Source organism: Chelonus insularis, unplaced genomic scaffold (genome assembly GCF_013357705.1).
Source record: "Chelonus insularis isolate UGA/USDA-ARS -01 unplaced genomic scaffold, ASM1335770v1 contig_72_pilon, whole genome shotgun sequence".
NCBI lineage: Eukaryota > Metazoa > Arthropoda > Insecta > Hymenoptera > Braconidae > Chelonus > Chelonus insularis.
This window is the reverse complement of record NW_023276729.1, coordinates 235353-260726: the sequence shown is the minus strand read 5'-3', so window position 1 is coordinate 260726 and position 25374 is coordinate 235353. Positions and strand designations below refer to the sequence as shown.

The window sequence follows — 25374 nt, the reverse complement described above, 5'->3', positions numbered from 1 at the left end:
CATGCTGAATATGAAAATATACTTAAAATTGATTCATCGCGGAAAATTATTGTGGATTTTGCTGGCTCAGTATATTTTTCATTAAGTAGAGACGTATTGCTGAACAAAGAGCTCAATATCGAGCTAACCGTATGTCGTGTAACACGTTTCAAGTAGTAAGCATTACGTTTACTCAAGGTGACGTTTGTAATTGATATACAAGGCTTTTTCAATGACGACGCTGATTTTCTACCAAAAGGAATTAGCCTGATTGCTTCAGAAGCTAATATTATTGGCCATTGGATAATTGCTCCTATATTTCCTCACTCATTATCATCGGAATCGAAACAACAAGCAAATATCTTGTTGACATCACAACATGGGATTCCATTGTACGAAGGCTCTTTATCAATCAAAACTGTATACAATAATTTACGGTCTATTATACAAAATGCTGAGCAGATTTATACACAAGGTTTCATGCAAAAACGCCTATTAGAACGGTTATGTGTAAAAAAAGTATAAATATCGACGACATGTTTGATGAACCGTCATTAACTGTCCCGTCAACCGTAGAGATTATTTGTTCATATCACTCTGCTCTGACATACGTGTTTACAGGCCACTGTTCAATGTCAGCTGTTTATTATTACCGTAGTTGGCTACAAAATAATTCATCAATGTGCCTCGAATCTTTAGCCACTCTAACAGTCGAGCAATATTTACATTGCGCCAATAATAACTGCAAAGCATGTAATGAATACACTGCAAATTATAGAAGCTCTTCAGTACATCCCGGCTCATACAATATGCGTATATCCAGCAGACAAGATTCCGAAAGTGTGGATGAAACCGACAGCATTTGTAGTTGATACTGATAGCCACAAACAACCAGAGCAACATTGGGTTGCTATGTACGTTAATCGAGCTACTACTTCGACAGCTATGGACTGCCACCAATTATTCGAAAACGCCTTGGGAGACTTCGACAGAATTCTCGATTCTTCCGCCACCCCGTCAAACATCTACAACAGGATGATTCTCAAGTGTGCAGCTAATATTGTATCATGTTTTAGCATGCTAAGTCTAATAATTATCCACTTAATGACTTTTTATCTTGCTTTAGTAGAAGATATTCTGAAAATGATAAAATTGTAGATGAATATTATAAGACCTCTATAAAAAAGAAACGCTTAAAATACAATGAAAATACATTTATAAGGGAAGGACTTAAATTTAATCAAATATATTAGAGCAAGAATTATATTGTATTTTAATAGAAATAATAAATTAATAAACCTATTTTGAACTATTTTCGTTGTCAATTCTTTAAATACCTTATGACATTAATAATTAAAAATGTTCATTTACGTTCAATCGGAAAAATTCTTTGTTGTAAGCCCGTGTATATGCGGCCGCCATCATGCCCTGCTGCTGAACAACGGCGTCAAACATTGTTGTGTCATACACGTGGCTCGTAGCATCAAATGTATGTCTATCTTTTTTTTATGCCTTCATGTTTTGCTGTGTTGTTGTGCTGTCACTTGCACAATTTACAGCTCAAGCGCCACGTCTGTAACTAAAAGGTAGTTGGAACATACATATCTGCGCGTAGCGGCCGTAAATATCGCAACGCATTCGTGCGCAGCTTCCTTTAATCTAGTTTTAACAGGCCCCCCGTGCGTAGGCTCTGGCTGGGCAAAACTGAACGCTCGAAGTGGCGTTCACCCAGCGTGAATCGGACTCAGTCCAACCACGCGCCAGCCCTTCCACTTTTACTTTCGAGCATGGTAACGCCACGTCTGCTCACCGCATACCAGCCGAGAACCATACCACCGTGGTTAACCGCTGGATGGCTCATCAAAGCTTTTCAGCCGAACTACGGTGGGGGCGACGCTATACGCATGCCCCAATAATAAATATGGAAACGTTTTTGTAATTCGAGGAGAATTACATTATAATCATTAAATAAAAATTAAATACTTATATTTGAATCATCAAATACATTATAACCGTTAAATAACAATTTAAACTTGTAATTCAAATAATAATTACAATTAACACCAGTTTTAAATTCTTTATCCCCCACCCGCGATCTCGCCGCCCCATGCCCCCACCTGGCTGCCCCCACTCCCTGTGAAGTCGCTTCGGCTGACACAAATTTATCCCCTCTTTGTGGTGGGGATGGATGTGAGGTCCACCAATGTGGCAGCATTTTACTTAAACGAATACATGCATAAAAAAATCATTGATAAAATTTAAAGATCGTAGGAGTTCAAGCAAAGCTCAGTCTGCTATACAGCGAAGAGAATATCTCTGATTGTCGGAACGAACACCAAAGAGTAAGAACGTATTTTTTATTATTAAAGCATAAATTAAAACTTTGAAACACATATTTGTTTATTGGAAAAAATGTTCTAGCATTATAATACGAAAACACATGTTAATTGAAACATTGATAATCATTAGAGCATATGTTAAAGCGTTAGAACAGATAATATAACATTGAAACATATTCTTATTATAAATATAATTAAGAACATTAGAACACATATTCGACCATTCAAACATGAAGAAGTTTGTTAAAACATATATTTAATCATTAAAACATAAGTTAACATAAGTAACGTTGTGTAAACTTCAAAACACTTAATTTATTGATGAACTATACGTTAAATCGTTGATATACATATTGAAACATTATTTTTTTTTTTTTTGTTATGACGTGATGCATTCATAATAGAATAAAAATCCACATTAATTCTTAGTAAAATTACTAATTAGTAATGTAGAAATGTAAATAATTTTCATATATTCATAAAATTCAATCATCTATTATTTTTGTATTTAGTAATTTGAAAAAAACATTCCAAATTACTCCTGTACGAACGTACGAAAATGACAAAAAAAATAAATGAATAAATAATAATTTATACAATTTTACTCAAATTCTACTCGTAATTACTGAACACTACGTAATATGCACTATTGACTGTTTATTACTAGTTCTTATTTATTATTCTAGAAAATTATAACACATTTTTTTAAGCATTTTTAAATAGTGGTAGAATTGACGTTTTACCAGATCTTACTAATCATGATTATTGCGGTCAAAACTGTCATGCTTGCCTTTTTAACTTTTTCAATACAATGCAACACAAGAGAAATGATTTCTCTACGGTAGAGAGTTTTACAATTTTGAATTATGCCTTGGTCCGATGTTTGCAATTTTGATGTGGTATTGGCCAGAAAGAAAATTAATTTTACGTAGTCTAATTATAGTGGGTTATTATGCACGGTGCAATCGTCCAAAAACAGTAAATTTCGCGTATTACCCCTTTCACATTACTGTTCACTGAAATGAACCATTCATTCAATAACTCTGTTGTCATCTACGCTTTTTTATTCGATTTATAAGCTGTGGGCAGCGATTTTATTTCTTAAAAACAACGTGGTTTTGCATATTTTTGCAAGTTGTTTTAATTTCTGCAAACTGTTCGAGTTCCAAAGTAAAAAGACAGTCAATCTGTCCTCATTGAATTTCTCACCATGACACTTTTTGTCTTTAAACGTCAGAGTGTGATTAGAAAAATATTTATAAGAAAGCCCGGTTTCGTCTATATTTAATATGTCAATTTAGTCATACTCATTCGAAAGCTGAATCAATTCGTCAATCCGTTAAGAACAAACGAAAATATTCACACTGACGCTTTCTTTACAGACTTTCTAAAATGTGATGCCACGTCAATTTTCGAAATTTAAGAGCCAACCTTCACTCGCTGCAAATCCTTCGATTTCAAAAGTCTGTGCAAAAGACTTAGGTTCTTCCTTCAACATAAAACCGTCGAAGGGAACGTTTCGCCCTCTACGTTGACAATTGTACTTCACCCAGCACTCTCTAAAACGAGGAAATTCACCTTTTTATAATCTTTTTCTACTCACAATTAGGATACTTCTTGTAATGTAATCTTTCTTCTTCAAAATCATCGAAAATGTCGACAGTACAATACCAAACTGTTTAACTAGTCTGTAAATATAAACGCTTCGAATTATAAAGAGTAAGAAAGCATGAACTTCAAATTATTGCATGTTGGCAAGCAAGATACTATTCCTTCAACTTCGAATTATTGGAGGGACCGATTAACATTGATTTTATTCAATTTATCGAGTATTTTTCAAGGGATCGAGAAAATTTCTTACAATCGAGAGTCGACTGTATGTCTCCATCTCTATTTCTAGTACATAGTCATATTGAACTAATGGAAGGATCGTACCTTAGATAAGATTCACTGAGTTTTTATAAATATAAACTAGCAGATTCCTCTGGCTTCGGCGCGAATAACCTAATTCAAAAGACCTATTGCTGTGTGATGAAATTAATAAAGAAATGATACACGTAAGTATTGATGATAAAAGAAAATAATTTAAATTCTATCGTAAGGCTTAATTTCCGTTCTTAAACAACGAATCTAATTACTATAAATGAAAAGAGTAGGTTCTTATACTTTTGACATGGTTAGTAACTTTATTTTGGTAAGAAAAAAAAATCTCGACAGTGTCGAAAAGACATACGCACATACACATTCCATCGTAATCGATGTGAAAGATAAAAGTCTGGAAAACTTAAGAAAATACATAAATTTCTTAGATTTTCTTATACCAATGAATAGTTCTTATTTCTTGGCTCTGAAAAATTTGAAAAATATGAAAATATGTAATACATAAATATATCTTATACCAATACATACCCAAAAAAATAAATGAATATAACAGCAATATAACATAGAGGTACAATATGTCAAAAGTTATGTAATGGAAAATTACATGTACATTATGTAATTGTAATATATTGTCAAAATAACAAGTTCATGTTGTAGATGTCACACCCATGTGACGTTATAGCCATATAACGTAGTTATCTAATACCTAAGACTAATACTAAGACAATATAATGTGCGTTACATATATGTTGTATCCGTGTTATATAACACTGTTATTCTAGTAGTATATATTTTTTGTTATTTTATTTTCTGTCCCTATAATATAACATCGTAATCACTATGTTATATTACATTTGTTATGTAACTATGATTTGAATATTTTACAATGTGCTCTTATTAATTTTAGATAACATTGCTATATCAGTATTACATACATTTTTTACATTGACAACATATTATCCACGTTCACTTTATTGTTAGCTATGTATATTTAATACTATGAGGATAAAATTTTTTTTATCGTTTTGTTCAACCTAAGACATTTACAAAATGTTCTGTAATCTCAAAAATGAATGAATCTCAATCAAACATGGAAAAAAGTCATTATACATAATAATTATCACATAATAATTAAACTGAACTATAATTAACACAATCATTTTTATTTTCGGTCATATTTATACGTGTAGCCGAAAAATATGTTCATATGGGCATATTTTCAATTTAGAAATTGAGTATCAAGATAAGTTAGTGGAATGATATCGAAGTTGAGTTGACACCTGTAGTGGCTTCCCTTGTCAGGCAGAGGAGCGTGGAAAGGATACTCCTCACTGTCTCGAGAAACCTGGATGCTCTTATCATTTTAATGTAGGAAGAAGACAATCAGGATTTAAATTAATGTACTGGATCTACGAAAAGTGAAAACAATTATGTATGATACTCATATATATTGCAAACAATTCAAGACGTATAATGTAATTAAATTTTAAGCTTATCTCTAAAATTAATTTATTGTGAAGAGTGTCAGCAGTTTCCCCGAACACGACTAACTGATTAGCCTCCGCGTTTAGGCGGATTTATTAGGGCTTTTATTGTTCAGACAAATGTCCTTCAGGGTTAATTGCCTTATCGATGAACAAATAAAACGTTAGAAAGTGATTAAATTCAAATTTTTTGTTGTTTGAAGTTACTGTTCGAATCAAGTCATCAAACGAGACACCAACTGCTACCTTTCTGAAGGCTTTGTGCAGTGACATTATTATTAGGACAAAAACAAAAAAATTTTTTTAATTATCTGCTCTTGGTCATAATTGTACAAACGTTTTACAGAAATAAAGTAATTTATAGCACAGACATAATCATTCCCCAAAGCAGCACAATATTTCTTTAAATCAGAATCAGGATTCGTAACACCATTTCTTAATTCAATCATATACGTAAAAATTGAACTGATTTAGGTGAGTTGTAGTTGTGCGTATCTAGTGCCATGTACACGACGTCTTAAAATGCTATTCAAATTTTCTAATGGAAAACATAACGTCATTTAAAGTGAACCAAATTTTGTTTCAACTTCAGGTACATGGAGTAGTTGATGCATATTACAAGTCATATGTTTCATGCTGTATAACGATTGAATATGGCCAACGTACTTATTCAATGAGGTAGATGCTACTCTAATTATATCCGGAGTTATTCTTTCACCATTTCAAAATTTTATTTCTGAAACTAATAATTTATGATGCTCAAAAGATAATTTTAAAGCACTAATGAATCTAAAACAATCAATAAATGATATCATAACCAATTTTTCTTTTCTGATGCTTTTCAATATTGTCGGTCTCTAAAAGACTTTAGAAATCGTACGACAAAATCTTGCGGTTAAATTCTCAAAAGTATGGTATCAATACTATCTTAGATACAACGAAAATAAACTATTCTTTAAATCCCAACTAAACGACAAATGCAATAATTTTCTTGTAATTCCAAGATAAACACAATGCAAAATATTTGCAGATGTATTTCCAATAAAATTATAAGAAATTTAGGATAGAGTAGTCGGACCTTCGACACCCTTCACTGCTTCATCAGTATGAAATGTTTTTTTTGCATTTGTTCTTGTTTCAGAAGTTGTTCGCAGATGTAGTTGATCTTGGATTATAGGTCACCACTCGCCTCGCGGTTTTCTATTTGGCCCTTACAAGCCTACCCGGTCTGTCATTCTCGCTCGTGGTACCTTGTACTAGAGTTGATCTCGGAAAGTGCGTTCCAATAAGAAACTACAGTGTGCTCTGATGATCGTCGACCATTTTCCCTTCAGGAGACTCTAGGCCCCAAAGCGCCGCATTCCTGCTTGGGATAAGCAGTTTGCGGATTCTGGTTACCTCGGGTAGTGCCTCCAGTCTCTCGCAAAAACTTCTCCAGGCTTGCTTCATTGCTGACTTGATTACAGAGCTGAATCTCCTCCAAAAGGCTTTATATTTAGTCCATACCTGATCTATCTTGAATCTCTTGGCCCTGTTGAAGAATCTCATAGTTTCCCTACGAGCTTGGTCAAGCTCCCTGGTGGGGACCCGGCTTCTCTCTTGCGGTCCCACGTTACTTACTTCCCTTGACAGAGTCAATTTAATACGTCAGTAGTCCGATAGAGTTTCCTTGTTGTCCACTTCCCATCTGCTGACCAAGTCATAAATTTTCGCCGTGACGACAGTTATGTCGACGACCTCTTGTCTGATCGAGGTGACAAGTGTAGGTTTGCGTCCTCTGCTCAGAACTTTCAGGCCGTGCTCAGTGAGGTATTCCAGTGGGTTTGCCCCTCTCTCGTAAATGTCACTGTTGCTCCAAAGAGTGTGATGAGCTTTGGTGTTACATCTCAGTACGAGCTCATAGTTCGTTATTCGGCAGTATTCCACGAGTCCTTTGACCTCCTCAGTGGGTGGTGATTCAACAGAGTCATAAGAGAGGTATACCAAGCCGATGACGACTTTGACCGGCTCTGAGCGCATGCCCTGGGGTCCCTATCACCTTTACTGCTTACAGAGGATCCGCCTTTGTTGTCTCCCTTCAAAACCTTTCCTCCTCTACAATGTAGTTCGTGGATCAATAGAAAAAAAACCTGAATAAGAATTAGTTAAAGTTGAAGATAGAGCAGATGAAAAAACCATAAATTTTTTAATAAAACTAGATATTCTGATTTGGAAAAAAATGATAATAAATTTAAAAAAGACAATTAATTAGTTCTTAAACTATCTGAAATTTGAAATGGGCATTAAAAAGTTTAAGAAATATTAATAAAAACTTCTTTTACCGTGAACAATGCACTCACTTGCGATTGAAGCTTTTTACTTCTTAATTGGAATAATAATTTTACGTGAACTTTATTAATAATATTTTCGACTAATAAAAATAATTTTCGGGGCTCAGATTCATATAATCATACCCCTACTATGAGTCTTAAATTAAGTTGCAATGGTTGTTACACATGCGCGATTAAGATTAAAGATTTTTTTGGTGTTAGGAAATTATTATTGCTAGTGGGAAGTTATAATAATAGAAATCATGTGTAATGATATGTCAAAATTTAGGATTTATAAAATCAGACCCATTATTGACTAGTAAGTAACTAGCGTGCAACTGAGCGTTCCACTGTAACATAAAATCTTTTTGCCTTGGGCTTTCATGGGACTGTATTCCTTGGATAAACCTTGAGGATTATGGCAGCCATCTTGAAATTTTGAATATCGATTATATTCATTAATTTCCATTTTCATGGAAAATAGACTGACTCCCCATATTTTAAACTAGTATAATGTAGGGCATTGACTTTTTTGATGAGTTGAGTACAAAATAGAACATATTTTGATGAAAATAAAAATTAATAAATATAATCGACATCCAAAATTTCAAGATGACGCCTACTTAAATGGGGCATTAGATGATCTTTTAAAATGGCACAGCTAGAATCGTATTTCAAAAAATATATTGTAGATTTAATACAAAATATCTCACATTCGATATGGAATATATTATATTTTGTATCAAGAGTAACTGCTCGTCTATTGTAACATGCTATTTTTTGCGGTTTACAACACTGCCTAACAATTTCTGCACGAGATTGCTTGGTGACTGCATTTTTTTCTGATGTTTGTCTGGGACATGTCAACCTTGTCATCGCCGAGATTATTTCCTGTCTCTTACATTTTTTTACCTTCTTGACTCCTCTGTGGCGTCGTCATCTGTAGTGGACACTCAGCGAAACTGTTACCTTCACATCAGGCCCTGAAGACGAAGTAGTGCCTCCTTCATCGATAACTTCAACTGCACAGTAGATCGCTCTTTTTGCGACTGTATCTTTACTTTCATTTTCATTTCATCTCTATAAAATAATAGAAGACAAAGTCCTAAACTCCGGTGCAACCAGGGATTCTACCATTTTGAAAACTGTTGATGGTACCACAGAAGTTGATAGCTCCAATCCCCCCTCACCTGCAAGATCCGATAGCTCGATGAGCTCAGTAAAGAGAACTGGGAGCCAGATAAGCTGTGACGAGCTATATTTATCAGAGCTACTGCTTCCTAAAAGACCTACTGAACTCACACTAGTAAACATTATGGAAGCGATAAGCGGAGTTAATGTATCCCTCTCTAAATTGAGAGTAACGCAGGCTGAGCATGGCGCAGTTATCAGTAAACTGCTGGAATTCATGGCTAAAGTGGAGGTTAGCTGTAAAAATGTGGAGAACTCAAAAACTGAGTTAAGATCCACCCTAGACCAACTAATGCTACGTGTAGAGAAGCCTAAAAAAGGTAGAGCATCTGCTACATCCAGCTTTACTCCTGTATCGTCTTCTGCCTCAGATTTGGCTGCAGATACTCAGGCAAATACCACCTGTCTCTAGCACCTTATGAACAGCAGGCTGCCAACACCGAGCTAGTAATGTCAGGCTTTCCTGAAAGTGAGTCACTCACCAACCCTCAACCCTCGGTCATGGCAGTGTTTGAACCCCTTAAGTTCACTGTTCCTTCAGGCAAAATATTGGAATTGAGGTTCATGCGAAGATCATCTGCTGCGTCTACACCTGAAGATGCAACTTCAAACTCAAATATTTCTCTATCTCTGTCATCATCTTCTTCTGCAGTGCCTTCCAAAACCGGTACCGCCACTGGGACCATCAGAAAATAATTGAAGCCCAAACCCACTGGTTCTATTGCTGTGAAGTATGTTGATGCTCGTTGTGTGCAATCAGCAGTATCTTCCGAACGCAAACTTGGCCGAATGTCCTCAACTATGATCGGTTTTGCCGAACTACCACCTGATGCTACGCCAACTGCTTCAAGGGACTTCGACGTCTCCATAAATGAGCTATTGCCTATACAAAATTGCGGCCGACAAAATGTGAGCCGAAAAAGTCATGATTGCACTTCGCACTGAAGAGGGTAATGGAACCCTGAACTTTCAAGAAACAGCCGAGCGATTGCTGGCAGTACACGTGGTCGACGACCATCCAGAAATGGATACATACGAACAGAGCAGGATAAAGATAAACGCTCTCAACCTACCCAGCACATATAATGCAGAACCATTTAATAAAGAAGAACTCAAGCAAGTCGTCCGAACGCTTAAGAACGGAAAAGCTCTAGGGCTAGACTTGCTGGAAGTGGAGGTTGTTAAACGTGAAATCACGTACCTCCCAGAAAAATTTCTAACACTTTTCAACATATGCTCGTCCCAAGGCATCTTACCTCGGGCTTGGAAGGAGGGAACAATTCGTATGTTCCTGAAGAGTTCCGACAAAGATGTAGCAGACTCCAAATCATATCGACCTATATTTCTTCTATCAGTACTAGTCAAAATCTTCGAAAGACTTATAAAAATTCGTCCTTTAACTAACATCCTTGAACAAGAAAACATCTCAGATCACCAATATGGATTTATGGAAGGCGATCAACGGTAGATGCGATACTGACAGGGCGAAGGCGGTGCAAGAGTTCATGAAACGCAACGTGGTTGCATTGCTTTTCGATATTTCAGGCGCGTTTGATAATGAATGGTGGCCTTTAGTTCTCGAAAAACTAAAGACACGAAACTGCCCTAAAAATATCTACAAAGTAATGCAAAATTACTTCACAGTACAGTTAGTCTATCATGAGGAACCGGCTCGGTCACAAAAGTAGCCTCACGTAGATGCCCTCAGGGATCTGTGTTTGGCCCACTGTGCTGGAACATTATGTTCGATGATCTGTTAAGACACTTGATCAATCTCAACATGGGAACTGCTATGCAGCGTACGTTGACGATTGATTTGTCATTATAGATGGCAATTTTAAAGAAACCCTTGAAGCCAAAGGACAGGCAGTCGTTGACAAAATACTCACTTAGTGAAAGAAAGCCAAGCTCGAGTGATCATAGACCAAAACGGAAGCAATCTTCGCGAAGAGAAAAATCAAACTTAGAGGCAAGAAGAATTACAGGGATAAAAGCAATCCTAACTACCGAGAATATAAACCACACCTCAGAAGGAAGAAAGACAGGCACGAATGTAAACCGCCAAAGATCACTATAGAGGGTAACAAAATAAAGTACCCAGAGGTAATTAGGTATCTGGGGGTCTGGTTCGGCAGAGGTCTCAACATTTCTACACATATTCATAATCGACGGGCGCAAGCGGAAAAGCTATTTTACAAGATGAGTACAAGATTTTACAACGCGAATGCATTGAGGACTTAATTACCACACTTGTCTAACTATATGTAGGAAGTGCTTCCTGCCGATGATTGCTTATGCGTCCCCGGCATAGAGCAATTTATGTCGGTTTCTCGTAGTACCAGATTTATCCGCTTTGGTCGCGGCCCCAGTTATTCATGGTGTGAAGAGAGCACCATTATATTGTCGACAGCTGAATGAAATGTTTTGTGTTAGGCGTTTCCTGAAATATATTAAAGTTCTTATTGTTACTGAAGATTGTTGAGTAAGGTGGAATGGAGGATAAATTCCCTATCCGTTTGATCCACAGGTTACAGGTGTTCTGCGAAGGTTGCGAAGGTCGCTCTAGAGATTTTTTGTTTATACAAATTTAATGCTTGAATATACAGCTGAAATGAAATTTACTGGAAACTTTTTCCGATAAAATCCTGCTGATGATGAGATTCGATCCTGGCATCCTCGGGTCCACAGTCTAGTGCGTTGCCGATTGCGCTATTCTGGATCATAAAAATATGACTTTCGCCATAATTGAAAAAAGAGCATAATTGTCCTTTATAATATTACAGCGGGTAAAATGCAACTTAGAAATCATATCGTTATCTCAATATCCCACGATAGAAATTTATATTATTTAAATACACCGACACGGCGGTACAGTGGGTGCGGCGTCAGCCTGACGCGCCATGGGTAGCGGGTTCGATTCCCGGCCGGGACAAAACCATCCATATGGTTTGTTCTCTGACCACCGGGAGCAGAAGGCCTCTTCGGAGGGCCGGCTGTATTGGCACAGGTTGGCCCCCGGGGTTGCATAGATGTTTTTGTCCTTAAGAAATGTCGCGTAACAACGAGGGCAGATGATTGACCACAGTTCGTCGTGCCCCATTTTCTTACTGCCCTATATGGTAGTCTGAATGTGGGTACGTCGAACACGCCGAGCGCGAGCCGCGTTAGCGACTGCCGACTAAAGCGGATAAAGTTGGTACTACGGGAGGCCAAATTCCAAGCCCTGTGCCTCGGGCTGCAAAGTCAAAATATGACATGTAAGACTAGGTACAACTGGCCAATTGAGGTCAGACTCGTAGTGGTATGTTGTAAGGCCTCGGGCTTGTTTCGTGTATCCCTGTGCCTGTTCTAGGTGCAGGTATACGCGTCCCGGGAAATGCAATCGCGAAGAAAGTAGAGTTATAATTTTCCAGAGTTATGTCCGAAGAGGCGAGGTACTCAATTGCCGTCCTTCGGACGGGGGAAGCATGGTGTATTAGCACAGGTTTCCCTGTATCGTTCAATGCGAATGCGATAAACTTCGGGTAGGTGGTAGGAAAAAGTAAGTCAGCTGTAGACGCAACCTCGGAGTCACATTGTAGTGGCTCCTTGGTAGGCAGGAATTAGTAAGTATGCTAGGTTTAAGAAGTATCGATTATATAAGGTGTTTAGCTGTAATGAAGTATGTGTATGTAAAGGCTCGTACAACAATGTCTGAGTTAAGTGAGATGGTGTACCTTTCTTGAATGAATTTAATTTTTGATTTATTATTTAAATAGAAACGATTGAAACAATTTCTGTGGAAAATCAATGGATTTAAAAGAAAAATACGGCATAAAGAATGTTTCTTTGTTTTAATATTTCTTAATAGAATTCCATGTTTTTAAATAGAACTAATTTCTATTTTGTTATATAGGTACGGAGATAATTGAATGATATGAAACGATATAACAAATTTTTTTCAAATTTCTATGAGGAATAAACTAATTAAATAGGTAAATGCGACTCGGAAATTATTTCCAAATTCTTAAGAAGCCTATCGGATTTTGTCTTTTTCAGTAGGAATTTTTAAGCAGTGCAAGTTAAAAGAGCATCAGGACTGTGTGAGAAAGTATTTCTTTTTTTTTAACTGAAAATCATCTTCAATCAAAAGTATTCTCAGTGTCTAGATCATAGAATTTCCAGAAGTTTCGTCAGACTTAAGTATGCCGTTTTTTTTTCTGAGCCAAATTGCTATTTATTTCTGAAAAACGGCCGATATATACGTGAATGACAAACTTACACTGTCATATGTAAATCTGCCGTCAGTCTCATGTTGATTTTTCTACTAGGGTACGGTTATGTGATTTAATAAAAACAATCATATATTCTAGATAACTAAAAAGATAAAATGAGACAAAACATCTATACACTGCAAAATTACTTTTTAAATTATATAAAGAAAATTCGAAAAAGTACTTTCTTACACTATTAATTGGTATTTAAAAAAAATAACTTTATTTTATGGATGACATGGCATTCCATTTGATTTCAAATCTTTTTGCTGTTTTAATGTTCTTCTAATTAATGAATGAAAAATGACAATTTTATCATTTGCAGAGTCATTTGGGACATGTACATAGCGCGAAATTTTACTGACGTCCGAAGATGGCAGTTTTGGTAGAGTAATATATCTACGAACAGCGGATAAAACTATCCATTGTACTCTATTTTACACTGATAGAATCAAAGTTGTCTGGAACTACTTTGCTGACTGACTAATCGATGACTTTACATAATTTGAAAAACATTTGATAGAATATTTTTGAACTCAATTGAAGAAAACAATCAAATTATTAATAATCAAAAATGGTTTTTGTTGATCACTATTAACAACCAAAAAATATTTATAACAATCGAATTTGTTACGAACAATTAAAAACAGAATCTATGCAACATCTTTAAATCCCGCCCGCGAGATATTTCTTCTTTTACTAAAAAAAAATTCGCAAACCATATTCCAAGGATATGGAAAAAATCATTTTGTTTGTAAAAATTGAATTTGTTATAAACAATCAAAAATAGGATATGCTATCTGTTGAAAATTAATCAATTCTCAAGTTTGAATAATCAACCGGCAGGAACTTCGTCGGCTATCTCGGCGTTGAGTCCATAATAAATCGACCAAAAAATCTATAATTCTAATTCTAGTCACTTAATTGACAAAAAATTACTGTCCTATTTGGCTAATGAAGTTCCTGTCGCCCTTCATTTTCCGTTCTCGTCCACGTTCATAAGACATTCTCAATCATTCAATCTAAATCTAATTTTCTTGAAACAATCTGTGAAGTTCGTGACATTCAAAATAACAGAAACCATTCAGCTATTCATCCTAAAAATAAATCAAGTAATATTTCTAGACAATTTTTAGTAAATTGAAGTAATCAAATCTAAATTCATTTTGCATTGCATGATAGGCTAACGCTTCGTGCACAATCATAATCTTGCTTGATTTGAGAAGCGTGTTGAGCTCGTGTGGCAGGTAAATAATACTGAACACACCAAGTTAAGCCAATTTTTAGACATCCAATTGTCATTCAGTGATTCTTAATTAATATTCTGTTATTATTCCGAAACTTTTAAGTGTCATTCATTCAGTTATAGTGACTATGACTTGTACAGTGTATTCATTTACAGTACTATTAAATAAATGTTAATATATTTTTGTACACCTAACTCATCAGTGGCTCTATTTCAGCACAATCATTTCTATCCTTGCGGGCTAGGTTATGCAAAGTTGACATATTTTCCCTCACTAAAGAAAAGTTACTAACTACAAAACATGGATAAAAACCCACTTTTTTTGTTTATAACAATTAAATTCGTTATAAACAATTGAAAACAAGATCTATGTAATGTAGTCAGATACTTCTAACGAAAAAATTTTTTTTTCTCACTAAAAAAAGTTACTAACCACGTAACGTACTTAAACTTAAAAAAATACAATCTTTGCGGATGAAGACATAGGTCCAAGTATAATATATTTTCGAAAGATTTTCATTGTTTAAGCGAAGAAAACAGACCTATAAAATCCCAGAGCAATAGGATTTTCTTCGCAGTAGAATGCTCAGTACTAACTGCGATCACAGGTGTCGCAGTAGTCAAAATGAGTAGGCTGCAGATATTTTCAAAAATGAATGTTAATCAATCACTTAAAATCATGTTACAAGTATGTTTTTTTCTAAAGTTGACGCTTCTATGGGTTTGTATTCGTTGATTTAACTGTTTATAAATACGTAAGCATTATTTAATTCTTAGTTAAATATTTTTGCGTTTACTACTTCTCAAAGTCACAATCATGTCATAATATGGTAAGTTTTACATTTGTTCCTTCCCAGTGAACACCGAACCTTGCTGTTATATAACATACACATAACATGTTATGTTAATATTAGCTATGTGTACGTAGTATAACCGTTATATAATGTGAGCATAACAAAGGAATATAACAGTAGTTACTTTTATGCAATGTAACAAAAATTCGGCATTGTTATATGGGTGTTATACAATTTTTATGATGTATTTATTACACAAATGTACCATAACATCTCAAAAATTTTCAGAGTTGACCATTGATGGTATTTTTGTGAAACACATTTTATAATTACATTGGCATGAGGTTACAGTTGTTATGTCTGTGTTATGTGGACGTTTTATTACATATAATTATATTGACATGGTATACCATTTGTTACAACTATGTTACGTAGATATCATAATACACGATTATATCAATATAATCTACCACTTACAAGTGGTAAGATCCTTCGTATGGTGCTTCGATGTTAACATTACTTCTATAGTAATGTTAACATCGAAATGAAAAATTGTAATACATTGTTTTGTCAAGATAACGAATTATTTATTAGAAGAAAAAAAAATTACTTATGACTTTACAATATTAATAATTGTTTCTCATTTTTAATCTTTGAAATGGATAAACGAAGTAATTATGAAATGCGTATTATTTAGTGGTAATTTTGAACAATTTTTTCTGATGTTCTCTAATAAGATAGTTGCATGTTAACAAAAAGTAGTTGATTGTCGTAATAATATTTCTCATGTAATAATCATAAAAACAAAATTTTTCAAGTATTTTTCGTTTTTAATAACCAAACGGTAACATTATGATGACATAACAGTTATATTATCGTAACATAACAGCAACATAACATTTTTATACTTTTGAACGGGAAGTAGGAAGATATATGTTAGGGCTATGTCATATCGCTACAATATAAGAAATATCACAAAATTATATAACAGCAATATAATATCAATATAACAGTGTTTACTAGGTTAAATCTCAGATACCGATCATATTTTACAAAGTTCAAAGAGCATCAGTCCCATGTGGGATAGAATTTCTTTTCTATAAAATGCACATCAAAATCAATCAAAAGTATTCCAAGTGTCTGGATCTTACATTACCGGATGTATTGAGCTAAGTAATAATGATTAGCTATTACCCTAGTAGCCAGTCCTAATGCAAGAATTTTCGTCAGATTTACGTACGTCTGTTTCTTCTCTAAATCAGATTACTATTTATTTCTGATATTAAAGTTCTCGACAAGAATCCTAAATTTGTCTGTTTCAGAAAAATGACTGATACATACGTAAATAGCACCTTAGACCGTCATATAAAATGGAACAACCCATAAACACACTGGGTGTTAAAGATATATTAATATGGTTTGAAGTGTTACAGTTAATAGTTGAACATTTCAGATAATAAAATTTTTCTGCAATGTATTGACAACTAATACGTTGAAGAAGTTGTAATAGAAGAAAATCTTTTATTGAAAAAGTGTATGAAGACCTTCTAAAACTCGATGCTATAAATGATAATGTGATTTAGCGATGGAGCAATATATGCACAGGCAATATCACGTATTTAAATTCAGTATTATTAAATCCTCAGAGAAGTGTTCATGAAAAACAGTCGCAACGTTATTTTATTGCATGACAAATTCTGTCAATGATGTGGACAAGTAGCGGGAGGAAATTTGGGCGCAAATTACTCAATCTGATGACAGAACTTAGGAAGTACCTTCAATCATCATATCAAAACATCTTGTGTATTAAATCTAAGACACACGGACATCCGAATATTTTCGAGTCATACAAAAGTTTCAGTGATTGACAAAATTAGAGAAACACTTCATCAAGAAGGTAACATGAAAGTGAGAATAACTTTGTTGTGCAATTTTGAACGTGTGAAAAGAGAGAAGACAAGTGTGGAAGTAAAATCTTTCTGAACGAAACGTATCAAAATTTTACCGAGTATAGAGATTGATGGCTGGTTCGATGGTAATGTAATTGAACCATTATTTAAAAAACTCAAAAACTTTAATCATAAAAATAATGGATGGAGTTTGGATAAAATTAAAAACCTAATGATCACAATTTCTTGGTATGTACCACTGAAGGGAGATTCATCAACATATGTCAAATTACCTCTAGACATTCAAATTAAACGTGCAGTTTTTAATATTAAAAACTTCTATGAATACTGTTTTTTGTGATGCATTACTGCAACTTTACATCCTTATGAAGTGGCTAATCCTCATAGAACAACTTTATACAAGTGTATCAACAAAGAATTAAAGTATGGAGGTATACAATTTCCTATGGTATTAAAAGACATTCCACGTTTTGAAACTATGAATAATTTGGCCATCAACGTGTACGGTATTGAGTCTAATGTTATCGATGGATATTTCGAAACAACTGTAATAATACCTCTGTACTTGAGCAAAAATTTTGAATCAGACATACCAACCATTCATCTTCTCGTTATTGATGCTAAGATTCAAATGGATCATAAAAATTTCCATTTTATTTTACTTTGCTTTGGGCAGAAATCTTTGGCGCCTGGCCGGATGGTAAATAAATAAAGCTAAATATAAATCATTACTATGTAATCGATGTTTGAATGATTTCAGAATTCAAGATTTATTAATTTTTCCGGTTATGATTCCTACTTTATTATCAAATCTCTAGCTCCATCATTCGAAGAAATAATAACTCTATTATTTATCAACAAAAAACAGTACATTTCATCCACAAAATCCGTTTATAATACAAAAGTTGACTTAAGATTTATTGATTCATTCAGATTTACAGCCTCTAGTATTGAAAAATTAGCTTCATTCTCAGCAATGATGACAAGCAAATCACACAATCATATCATCCAGATCCCGAACAATTTAAGTTGGTTACGAGAATAGGTGTATGTCCGTATGAATTTATCGATTTAATGGAAAAATTAGACGATGATTTTTTACCAGCAAAAGAGCAATTTCATTCTAATCTTTATGGTAAAAATGTGTCTAATAAGGACTATTCACATGCTCTGGAAGTCTGGAATAAATGTTCAATTGAAACACTCGATGAATACACTGATTTATACCTAAAAACAGACGTACTTCTACTTGTCGATATTTTTTGAAATTTCCGACATAGCTGTCAAAAAACATAAGACTCAGATCCTCTTTATTGCTACACTCCCGGGAAGCTTGCATTTGACGCAATGTTAAGACTTACGTATGTTAAGCTTGAGCTTTTGATAGACTTGAAAATGGTCTTATACATTGAGAAAGGTATCCGAGGCGGCGTATGGCACTGCTCAAATCGTGTTTCTTGCCAAATTCTAATCACTTTACATAGACCTGATTGCCGCGTTTTTTAAATATTTTTTACACCAAATATATGTTAGGATATTCGGCTCGAGTTAATTCATCGTCGCAAAATCCACGTTCTATTGGCGGATTTTGATAATCGGTTAATTTTTATGTCACAGAGTAAGTATTCTCTACTTTGCTTACAGTAAGGATTTTAGTTGTCTAGTTGGAAGTATAACCTTTCTCAAAAATGTACTTATATTTACTTATGCAAACTTTATTACTAATTTCAAATTTATTTCTCTTTTTCGTAACTTGTAATCGTAATTGTATTTCAATGAATTTTTTCAAAAGTACAATTTTTCTTTCAACAATCTCAAGGCCAGGCAGTATCAAACATTTACTCATTCTCCTTTTAAACTTTTCTGTATTTTCTTTTGTATTTTTTTTTTCTCAGCAAAACATCAGAGGTGCAATATTGCATTAATTTTACGTATGTAGTACAAGTCTAGTCTATTTATAATTACGTTTATCATTGAAAAATCAAAACAAAAAAATCCACCTCTTTAATACCTTTCAATTATTCAAAAAGAACTAAAAATATTTGTTTTGTTTGATCCGATAAAACGTGACAATTAAATTCGTATAAGCCTAAAAGCAGCTTAATAAATGTAAACTATATTAATGTAAATGATAATAAAGATTGATACTTGAGTCATTTTTTGAGTTTTCCTCACAAGAAAACTTTGCAAGGTGGTCACCGTCGATTTAGCTGAAGTTTCCATATGGTCATCTACGTCGAAAATGATGAACCACGTTTTTTTTTGGCGGTAAAACGTTCTGAAGGGTGTTCTGACTTGGAGGGCCCCAAGTCAGCAAGTCTCAGAATATTTGAAAATGGTTAATGCCGGACTTGTCCACCGGCGCGTCAGTCAACTCAATGGACCAATCATCGGGAAGTAATTCCCTCATGGCCCAGAAGGCAACTCTACGGCCCTAGTGACGCCAACAAGCACGCGGTCGAGCACTTGTGGCGTCAGTTAGCTCCAGGCAAATCACGCAGTCATCTCTGTACAATAGTTCGCAGTCAAATCGCAGATTTTTGCAGTCAGCTCACTCTTTGTACAAAAAAGTACGGTCAAATAAACTCAGACAACTCTCACGAACATACGTGAATCATCAAATTACTCTCATCAGTGCCAGTGGTCCAGTATATTCAGTTGTAGTGTCTTTGGGCGCGAAGCTGAACTGGCGTCGACGCCATAGTGCCTCACGGACATTCACCTATACATCGCACCCCCGAATAACTCTGGTGTATACTGTGAATGTTGCTATTCACTGTTTTTTGAGACTATGTTATTTGGTGAAAAAATAACCATCAGACAACTCATACGTGTACAAACAATTACTGTACAGTCAACTCAATTATATGTAGTGATTATTAAGTTCTATTGAGTATGTTAAGTGGTATTGTTGAATAAAATCTATAAAACCCAAGCAGTTCGGTGTTAATAAACTATTTTTTGGAACCTTCTAGCATCCAACCTTTGTTCTTATTCTGCTCTTAAATCTTACAGTCCACTAGTTTTCAGTTTGCTCGTCCGGCCGACTCGAAGTCAGAACAAAGGGGTAAAAATTACCCTGAAAGTTGATACGCTATATTTTTTAAAACGAATTTTTCGAAACGACCTTGTACATTAACAATATTATGAAAAAAGGTAAAAAATACTATTATTTACATATTTATAAAACTTACGGATATACATTTTTTTGAATCAAATATATCAAAAAATCTATAACTTAAAAACTCTTATTTATTGTTTAATAAGATTAATTTCAATCGAAAAAGCATAAAAAATTACAAGATAAGTGTCTTTACGAATTCTAAAATAACATCGAGATCGATGCCAAAAATTCTATTCCCTTCTCTCCCAGATTTGTATCGAAATGAAGAAGATGAATTATGTATTGATTGTACGTATTATATGTATGATAATCATTGTAAAAATGTTCAAGACACAATGATCTTTTACACCATGCACAACGGATAATTGCAATATTTTTACATCTCAGAATTTCACAATGAGACTAACAGTTATCTCCAAATGCAAAATCAACTGGATCTTCAAATTCAGCTGGTATAATAAATGTATAAGTACTTTTAAACCATGGAAAACCAAAAAGATTAATGCATTGTGGTAAGGAGAATTGATTACAAGTCAGTGATTGTAATTCGATAATATTATTTTTAAGTGTAAATTTAAATCATCTCCTCGTAACAGGACGCTGTCTGAAAAATGTCTTTCAAAGTTTATCCATATTCTAAACCAAAAACATCTAATGGTTGAATTTGTCCAGAGCCCCTTTAGGAATAATTGTTACTGTTGAGAAAATCTCAACTTTTGAATTAACCTAACCGTTTAAGGATAGGGATGATTGTGCCGGAACAGAGCAAACGGAAGTCAGGTTTTATAAAAAATATAAAATCTTTATTTTGAGCACTAACAGGTACACAATATACACTGAATGACCGTTTTTCACTGAATACAAGAAATGAATGTCTTTAGAAATCACTAAATGTCAATTGTAATTACTGAATGTCAATTGAATGTCTAAAAAATACTCAACTTGGTATGTTCGGTATTATTGACCTCCCACACGAGCTCAGCAGGCTTCTGAAGTTGAGCAAGAATGTGATTGTGCACGTGGCGTTAGCCTATCAATGCAATGCAAAATGAATTTAATGTAACTTCGTGAATTTACTATGGAACGTCTTGAAATGTTAGTTGATTTTGATTGTAGAATGAAAATTGAATATTTCTGGTGGTTCAGAATAGCACTAGCACTAATGATTGACTCAAAACTTCAAGATTGTCTGAAAAGAATGTGAATGGCGTGTACACGTGAATGAGAACAGAGAAAGAATGGCGACAGGAACTTCATTAGTCAAAAGGGACACTGAAAATTAGTCAAATGATTGACTAAATTAAGCATTATTGATTGTTCGGTCGATTGGTTATCGAACCAGTCCCAAGATGGCCGCCGAAGTTCCTGTCAGCTGGCAAATTCAAACTGAGAATTAATTAATTCTCAACAGTTACCTTAATTTCTTTATCCGGTGGTTTAGCAGACGTGACAGCTTCAGAGCAATGTCCGGTCCACGAATCAATCAAAAGTAAACGACTTTTTCCAACATTCAGAGAGAATACATCCTTCAAACAGATTTTGAAGTGTTCTAAAATAAATGGGTATATAAACTTTCGGAAGATATCATATGATATAATATTTAAACTGAATTCTGTACCTAAAGTAAGTTTTCCAGTTGGTTCTTTTAAAATAAGAAAAAGAGGAGTGAGAAGTTTTCTATCAGCTGATATCGTTTGTTGTATAGTATAACTGTGAGTTGTCGAAACTGATTGAACTATGCACTCAATTTTTTTTCGTCTTTCTGGAGCTAAAGTCTTCTCTGAATGTACTTCTATGTCCCTATTTTAGTCCTCCTTTCGACGCTCAATCAATTAGAGCTCGTCTTGTTCTTGACATTGGAAATAAAAAAATGTTGAGTTGGGGAGCTGTTCACGATTGAAAAATATAGCGGAAAAACGTAGAAAAAAACCTTTCTTTTTGTCTGGTAGTTTTACAGTAATCCATACTGTAATGTCTGAATGTATTTTGATTATTTTACATAATTATTCAAAATATATTTTAAGAGAATCTAAAAATAAATAGCAATAAAACTTAAGGATTGAAGTTAACGATTATTACTCAAGTTATTTTCTTTAAGGTTTCCTAAGATTTTGTTAAAATAGAAAGGGCTTCGAAGAATAGTTGAGGAAATCATCTTTTGGATATTTTATTGCTTTTGAAAAACCCACGTGGCGGAAAGAAATAAAATTTTTAAAAAAGAGTACGTGACGTAAGAAGCAAGTTACTTCCAACTATGTGACATTCAACTAAATAAATAAGTAAAGTTCGATGCATTAGTCAGTTGTCGAAAAAGTAAGATCGAGATCAGATCGTCGTGAAACATCTCTTGAAGTCGTAAGTCTTGTTTTGTCTTGAACATTGTATTAATAATATTTCGAAGTTTGTAAATTTATGTATGAAGTTTATTTGATCGTTAAATCATTTTTCAATTGATATTCAAATTAATTTACGAGTAAAAGTGAACATTACGCTGACTGGAGAATCAACTCAGAGCCCATTAATTGTAATTCATCTCGACGAGAGTAAAAGAAATCATCTGTTAGTAACATTTCAATTGTTGTTATAATTTTTCAGTAATTTTCATTCAATGAATTTTGTTATTGTTTTTATATAAATCAAACATTTTCACTTTCTCTATTGACGATCCCCTCATCCCTGTCTATTGGTCGAAAGGCTAGGACTGAAAAGAGGAACTTTAAGTATCTAAGGTTAAACATATGGTTTACATATTGACACTTTTAAAGAGCAAAAATACATAACAATACTAAATGTCATTTTAAAATAAATTGAAGTTAAGGTGCTTGCGCGGACAGATAATAAGTGACACATGTACGAGATTAAATACTCAAATAGTGAATTGAAATTTAAAATTTAAGTTGTTGGTTATCATATAATTAATTTGAAATGAGACGAATAAAATCACACTGTGGTCGTTCGTAAAGTGCTTGACTTTCATCCAATTCGTCCAATATTATTTCCCATCTTTTGTACCTCAGAAGGAGTTCTTTTCTACACGTTTCCGAATCAAGTTACTAAAATTAGTGCTTTATAACTAATTTTTGTATTTTAATTTAAAAATTATTATTATTTATTAACTAAATGCCTTCCAGATTGTTCAACCAATATAATTCAATCTCAAAATGTTATCGAGAACCACCAACAGAAAGGAGGTCCAAAGAAGATGACAGTAGATATAATAAAACAAACTAACAGTTCAGTCGAATTCTTGTGGGTTGGAGGAAAAGATACATCTCACGTAAGTTAACGTTTTTTATACTTTAGACCGAACTTTTTTCTATGAACGAAACATTATGTTGAAAATCTTTTGAATCAACTCATAAAACGTAGATTTAAGACTAAAAAATAGAAGAATCAACCTCACATTTTTGATGAGCAACAAAAGAGTTGTATCTAAATCGGTTAAGCAAATATTAATAAACATTCTCTAATAAATCTGAAAAATTAACTGTGTTATTTCTGACTTTCACATTATTCATTTTTTTTATCGAAGTTCTTCAAAGTTTTTATGAGCTAGATATTTTTTTGTCTTACATGTTGAGTTAACTGAGATGAAAGGTATTAAGAATCGACTATAACTGGTGATATATACAACGATTCATTAAACTTAATATAATCTGACTACTACTCTATTTGATTCTGGGGCTGTATTGTTCAATGTACATATACCAAGGTAGCAAATCAGATAAGGCCCGGATGAGGTTGATTCTCGTTATGGTCGAATATAAATAAGTTCGACCGAATAACCTTCGATGGAGACATGGAAGGTGATACTTTAACATATGTGATTTTTTAAAATTGTCCAGATGAGCAATTTTTGATTCAAATTTTCTTAGTAACGAGTCAAACGCTGCTTATTAGATGCAGAGAGAATTTTCTTCTCAGCTGTTGGCAGTTAACTCCGCTAAACGTCTTCTTAACACTGATAATATTCAAACTACTAAGATTTTAAAAAGAAACTAAACATTTACTGATAATAAGAAAAAATTTCAGGCAGTAATAGAAATAACCATTGAATATAGGAACTTAAAATTACAAAATATCCTAACAGTTTGTTTGAATTTTTATTTAATTTCAGTATCGAAAATACCAAATTCGTAAATTAAACATATTGATATTGTTAAAAATTAATTAATTCTCAATTCGATCAATCAGCTGACGAGAACTTCGGTGCCCATCATGGCACTAGATCGATAACCATTCTATTAAAGAATCGATAAATTCCTAAATTCTAGTCACTCAATTGATTGAAGTCTAGTGTCAAATTTGACAAGTGAAGTTTCTGTCGTCATTCCTTTCCCGTTCTTGTTAACATTTACACGATTATTTTGTCTGTTTTGCAATAATACTAGACATTCCATGTTGAATCCTCTTGGACAGTCTTTCGTATAGCTTTTGTGACATTCAGTAAAAATTTATTCTAGATTCAGTGTAATAAAGTTGTAAGGTGTATATACTATTAGTGTTACTAGTACTCAAATAAAGATTCTATACTTTTGTTACATATTGTGTAACTAATTGCTTTATTCTAGCATATTCATTCCTATCCTTACCGGTTAGGCTATTCAACCGTTGATATTCGTTAACAGCTGTTTATCTAGTTTTAACATCTATCGGAACTTAAATAGTAATTCAATATATTTCTTTGTAGTATACCAGCTGATTTCCACGACTTGTGCATAATTACGATGCATAATAGATTGATTGAGACAGTTTTTAAAAAAGTTACGAGTTTACCAAAATTGATAATAACTCTATAGCCTTCACTTTGCAGCTGATAGACAGGTAAGGAAAGCAGGGATCTTTCATTTAAAAAACTGAATAA

General features: G+C 33.9%; 1 protein-coding gene across 1 annotated transcript in view; it reads left to right on the top strand.

Moving 5' to 3' along the window:
• Positions 1 to 25374, top strand: part of inaD (inactivation no afterpotential D) — a 649339-nt gene that overhangs the window by 538568 nt on the left and 85397 nt on the right. The window contains exon 12 of the mRNA XM_035090055.1: positions 23642 to 23787. Coding sequence (XP_034945946.1) covers positions 23642 to 23787 — 146 coding nt within the window. The remainder of the gene's footprint in view (positions 1 to 23641; positions 23788 to 25374) is intronic.